General features: G+C 35.6%; 1 protein-coding gene across 1 annotated transcript in view; it reads right to left on the reverse strand.

Annotated features, from left to right (window-relative positions):
* The window catches only part of BRIX1 (biogenesis of ribosomes BRX1), a 10,006-nt gene that overhangs the window by 2,994 nt on the left and 673 nt on the right, over positions 1-6,339 (reverse strand). Inside the window, exons 2-8 of the mRNA XM_015826313.1 lie at positions 5,560-5,671; positions 5,033-5,076; positions 4,709-4,779; positions 3,295-3,344; positions 3,004-3,077; positions 2,857-2,907; positions 2,159-2,260 (exon numbers count right to left, since the gene is read on the reverse strand). Coding sequence (XP_015681799.1) covers positions 2,159-2,260; positions 2,857-2,907; positions 3,004-3,077; positions 3,295-3,344; positions 4,709-4,779; positions 5,033-5,076; positions 5,560-5,671 — 504 coding nt within the window. The remainder of the gene's footprint in view (positions 1-2,158; positions 2,261-2,856; positions 2,908-3,003; positions 3,078-3,294; positions 3,345-4,708; positions 4,780-5,032; positions 5,077-5,559; positions 5,672-6,339) is intronic.

The following is a 6,339-nucleotide window of genomic DNA, read 5'->3' on the forward strand; positions in this document are numbered from 1 at the left end:
ATATTTATATCTGACTCTAGCTTTCTTTCTATACCAAGTTAATTCCCATATTAGAGCATTTCGATTATCAAACCTCAAGATTTGGTTACAAAACTTAATCACTTCAAACTGAGCAAAATTTTCTTCCCTTTCTGCCAATATCATCTGAATATTGATCTGGATATCAATCTTTGTTGTTTTTAGCAGTTGAAATGAGTCAGTTACAATTAATTGTTGGTCATCAAAATTATCCAAGTATCTTTGTATGATATTAGTTTGCTTGATAGTTTCCACATTTACTCCCAGTATAAATTCACAATTAGGTTGCTCTGAGTCTTCAAATTGTATATCTTGATATATAAAAGCCTGTTCAGGGTTACTCAGTCTCTCTTCTATTATTCCTTGTTCCACAATTTTGTTCGTTTTTAAAAAGTCAATGTAAGGTTCTAATATGGCCCCTTCAGGGTGTGTATAGCTTTCATCAACTGCCACCGCATCCACTTGTTCAACCAGGTCTTGAGAAGCAATTATAGCATTCAAGCAAAAATCCTCCTGTTTGTGTGATAAATCTTGTTGTTGTAATAAGTCCTGTTGTTGTAGCATCACTTGATCACATCTATTTTGAAATTTAACATCAAACGATTGAAACATCTCAGACATTGCGGAGACCAAGTTCTGCAGTTCTCTGACAAGGGGCGGTGGGGGTGAAAAAGATAACGGGGGAGGCAAGTGGAAAATTTCAGAAGTTAGTTGAAATGTCTGAAACCTCAGGGATGTAATCGGTCCCAAAGTTAAAGGCACAATTTTTCTCAGAACCATATTAGCAGTAAATTTGAGCAATTCAACCAAAACAAATAGTACGCAGATTCAAAGTGGCAAAGGTTTCAAACCGGAAATCACTTTCACTTCTTGCTGAAAAGTATCAATCCATCGCCATTTTAGTTTCACTTTTCCTCATTCCAACACACGTACGGGGAGGAACTTATTATCCAAGTTAAAGTAAAGTCAAACATAAAAAGCAAGCTTCCAAAGTTGGTTCGTCTGCTTACAGGTAAAACTCACAATTAACTTCAAGTTGCAGCGGTGGCGGCGGCTTCTAGCTTCGCCGAAGCGAAGGCGTCCTGGATCGCGGAGAATCCTCGGGGCTCCGGAGGAGTTCTCACCTACATCGTCCATATAGGACGACTCGGGAACTCAACTCCTACCCCGGGCAGCTCACCTATCCCCTTATGCCCAGGGGAAAGGTATCAAGCCGTTTGACAGCTGATGCTGGCTGTCAAACCGGCTTTTACGCGAAACAGGCGGGAGGCAGCAAACAGCTGCGACCGACGAAGTCGCCTGCCACCGGAAGTCAATCATGAGTACCTGAGATTTAATCCATCTCTACTTGACCCTGAAAAAAACTGGAAACTAGATGAAAGTTATCACTGGAAGAGAAAGCCATTGTTTGCAGCATGAAACTGAAATATGAGTTAGTGGTTATGTAACCATTATATATGGCCCATTGTTATATAAAGCAGCTTGAGCAAACTTTAAATTCAAACTTTGTGTTCTCCCTTTGAACACTGTCATGTCAACAATTAAGTTTGTATAAATGCACTTTACCATTATATCTTAAGAGATTTGACAGCATACAAATTTGATAAACAAAATAAATTCCAAGCTCTGGTTAATTACTGTGCCTTTAAACAAGAAATCATGGAATTCTTATTTAATTCTTTCATTAAACTTCAATTAAATTTCACAATTTGTCTCTGTACACAATGACAAACTAAAAAAAAATCCGTTAATTAATCTGAAGGAAAACAATTCTTCCAGTCCTTTTGAACTATGCAAAAAAAAAAAAAAAAGAGAAGCAGGCAAACTCAGAGCTTACCACGGATGGTTTTTATAATTATTACTGTATGTATATGCACCATTGTTACATATATCATTACCAAATTCAGGTTGCTGGCTTTGCTGTTGACATCATCTGATCAATTTTATTGAAGTTTTTTTTTAAAAAAATAGAAATCTTCCAAAGCTAATCCAGTGAAAGAAAAAAATAACTTGGAAAAAAATAACCATTTAACCTCTTCCAGGTTGGAACTGTATGGTCCTGATCTTTCTCAGAGGCCAAACCTCAGAGAGTTCTTGTCACTATTGTTGATTAAAGCCCATAAGCAAAACAGGAACTAACCTGATAATTTCGAAACCAAATCCTCTCATCTGTGATGGAGAATGTGAAAACGTGGTCTACAAAAGGCTGACTCCTGGGATGATACTGTGGAGTACTAAAGATCTAGTCAAGAGAAATGAGAGCGCTGGGTGATCAATGCAATCATAGTCCCAGATGGGTATCACAAAGATCATACATCATACATTCATCATACATTCAATTTATCTGGTTGATTTGTTGCTATTAAAATAGTTTGAATACCAAATTGTTTATCACAAAGTCAGGTTATATTTCTTTCTATTTTCATAATACAAAATCTGTCTACTTTCTGAATATTTGTTGAATGCAACTTCAACATAACTTCTGTCTTGATCACTCTTGGGTTCTACAGAGCATGTCAACTGAAAAAATGAATTACAGCACACTTGGTTCAATTATGTTCACAGAAGTGGAGGCAAAATATGGAAAATCAAATCTCAGCTGAATTCTTCAGGTCTCACTATTGTATTTCCTTGTGGACAAAGCCTTTCAAAGACTAATATTAATGTATAATGTGAAGTTCCTACTGAAGTAGGAGCACTTCTATACTTAATAGAAGTCTAACAAAACCTTGTTGCTTAAATATGTATATAAAATCCTGATCAAAGGATTCGAAATCTGCACAACACATCATTACAGATAGAAGATGGCTCCTTAGGAATAAATCAATATATACAGACCTGAATAAACAGCTCTTTCAGCAAAGCATAATGTGGTTTCTGGTCAAAAACCTATGAAAGAACAATAAAGTTTAGAAATAAGGGGAAAAGCATGAGAATTATAGACCATAAAGGAGAGTAGCCCCACAAATGCAAGTTTATTCTTACAGGATCGAAAGAAAGAACAGGCCGAGAGCCTCTCAAACAGTTTCCAGTCATCTTCAACTCAGCCAATGTGTGAACTGTAATGATATTAAGTACAATTAAGGAAGTACAGTCTGCTAAGTGGGGAAGAAGTTGTTTAAAAGAACAGAACAGTATAGCAGCTGATCCCAGTCTACAACACTAATTTTTGCAAATGCCTACCATAATTACAAGCATATTTATTGTGGATTGTTTGGAAGCAGTTAAAACATAATGATTGTATTAGAAGATATTTCACTAGGTGGCTGTACTTACTGTTCTGGACTAAAAACTTGGCCGACGGTCCATGGGGGACATTTGAAAGCCTAAAAGAGTTACGGAATATGGTTAGAAAAAAATAGCATTTCTTTGATAACTGCATTTCCTTAGTAATTGGCCTATGGTGTAATGTTTTGAATGCATGAAACAGACAATACTTTTGACAAGAGATGCCTGAAAGTGCCCCAAATATACGTACTAAAAAGACTTTTGCAGTTTTGCCACTGTTTTATTAAGTTTCAAATTGCCACTAATACAGTGATGTTTTCGCTTGTTTTTGCACCACTCAACCCAGCTTATTTTCTGACTAGGATTAGATATCTCCTAAGTATCCACATTTCTTCTAGAATATTTTATCTTAAGGAAGATAATTCTCGGATAGCAGACTGCAACATTTTTGAGCAAATCTGGAAAATCTATATGGTGCTTTCATGACACAAAACATTTATAATGTTTGTGCAAAAGATTTCTATGGAATGCTCTTAATCACAGCAAGAAAGGCAATAGAAGTCATGAGTTGTTGTTGTTTTTTAAAAAAACCAGTAGTTTTATTTTTAAACTTATTGGAAACAAATGCATTTTTAAAAATAATTCTGGATATTGAAGATCACTTTTATACTGTTCTATAACATCATGGAGAAAAATGTACCCTGCAGAGAAGATCCAATAGCAATTAGAAGTACTAACAAATCTCCTCAAAAAAGGAACATACTTCTGCATACTGCATACGAGTTACAAGATTTCCAGGAGTACATGAGAGAAGCGTAAGAGTAGCACATCTTTTAGTAGTCAGAACATCTTAGTTACAATACTTTTTTTGTCTAAGATAAGCCAGATCCTCCACAAAACAGCCCTATTTAGCATAGACCCAGTATCATCTTTATCATCAAAGGTAATAAAAAATTCACCAACATTATTGCTATCCTGCAAACTTACTATGTGGAGATTTGAACACAGGGTTGGCAGAATGCAAAATCCATGAGAGGGCAATTGATTTCATTAAACATTTCCTAACTACACATACACTTTTTAATTAATATCCCAACCTTTTCTTAACACAAAAATATATTATAGGCAGATTTATTTATACCCAATCTTCAGAATGCAACACTCTCAAGTAAAAGTTCCTGCCAAGTACCCTGAACATTTAACCTGTCAAAGAGTTGATTGAAATGACTAGGACATAACAGGGGACAGATATGGCCAGGCAACTGGTTGCTCTTGATGTAACAAAATTGACAGTCATTATCCACCAATAAAAAAATATGTAACTAAAGAATAGCAGTCTGGGATATTTACATGATCCTTAGTACACTCCCATACTCCCATTTTCACTTATTCCACAAACTGTCTAGATATCAATAACTGGAGTATATACAGGCAAAAGCGTTCCAAATTAAATTTTCCTCACCAAACGTAAAGATCTTGCTTCTTTTTGGCTTCAAAAAATATGCACTTATTGCAATTCTTCATTTCACAGACCTATATAAAGCAAGAAAAACAATATTCAGACCAAAGAAGAGTATTTCATTGTTTTTATCTAATATCTAGAATAAAAAAGATTTGATGAGTGCAAATGAAGCTCATTTATGTTGTTTTAGATAATGCCCAAGTTTGTAATTTATAATACGGCACAGTGAAAGGTTTAGGCACAGGAAAAGCTAGAATTAAATTCCCACTTCACTAGGACAATCAATTAGTAACTTGGAAAAAGCAGAAAATGTATATAACTTACCTCATTAATGATAAATAGCTTGTCTTTCCTGTCCATTTTGGTATCTATAACACAAATAGCATATTTTAACCTTATAAACTTCAACAATATGGAATTTATTTTATAGATACTGAAGACTCCCCTGAAATTAATATTCAAAATAACTGCTTTGACACATTTAGTTTACAGGTGATGCTTATTTCAAATTTTTCCATGTGTTTGTTTCCTTAACACCTCTGTCTTCAAAGCAGTTTATTGGGAAGAATTGCACATCTGCAAAAATGGAACATGTTTTGTGTTCATATGTTGTTTAGCACAATGTCTGCTACTCTTGTAAGGGCAGGAAAAAAAATCATGTTAGCTGGCTTTAAGAGGAGGCAGCAATATATCTATGTAACTACTGATTCACTCAGTTTTGTTCCAACTCCAACATCTTTTCAGAAACTAATAATTCCTAGTGTACAGATTTGTGCAGGGTTCCATAAATTGAAGTAATAACCACGTAACTAAAAAGACAGAGAGGTAATACAAGCAAAATCACAAACTACCTGCTTTAGAATGAGGCATTAATGTACGCAAATCCTTCATTAGATGCCTTGTCCTAAAATTTATTCCTCTGGAAGAAAAAATGAGGACCCTCTCTTTGTTCTTCCATTTACCCTGGAAAACAGAAGCATTAGCATGATCCAGTTAGGAGGAAACCAAATTAAAACATTTAACCAAAGCAGTGGTTTACAATAGTGGCAAATATCTGTAGCTCGGGTATAGGATTGTTCTGTGGTTAAGCAGTGGTTAAATATGCTAACAATAAGTTATTGTATGTAGAAGAAAACAGTGCAATATGACAAAGTATCTGACAGAGGTTCATCTCAAACTGATGTCCCCAATTTTACAGATTTTTTAAAAAAACCAATAATTAAGTATGGGCATGCCCTAACCTTGGCAACTTTTAAGATGTGTGGAATTCATGCTGAATGGGGAATTCTGGGAGTTGAAATCCACTCATCTTAACATTGAGAAACACTGCTCTAACCTTAGAAATACTTTTCAAAGCCAAAGTCCAAGACTCTTAAGGCAGTGTTTCTCAACCTTGACAATTTTAAGGCATGTGGACTTCAACTCCCAGAATTCCACAGCCAGCGTTGCTGGCTGTGGAAATGCCTTAAAATTGTTAAGGTTGAGAAACACTGCCTTAAGGAAACCTCCAATCACATGAAAATTTACTCTTACTACTAAAGGAGGATACTCGCCAATCCCTCCACACAGCCTCCCAAGTTGTTATAGGCAGAACTACCTTGGTCAAAGACACCATCGCAAAAGGTAGGATA

This window comes from Protobothrops mucrosquamatus, unplaced genomic scaffold (genome assembly GCF_001527695.2).
Source record: "Protobothrops mucrosquamatus isolate PMUCROS unplaced genomic scaffold, P.Mucros_1.0 scaffold3052, whole genome shotgun sequence".
Lineage (NCBI taxonomy): Eukaryota > Metazoa > Chordata > Lepidosauria > Squamata > Viperidae > Protobothrops > Protobothrops mucrosquamatus.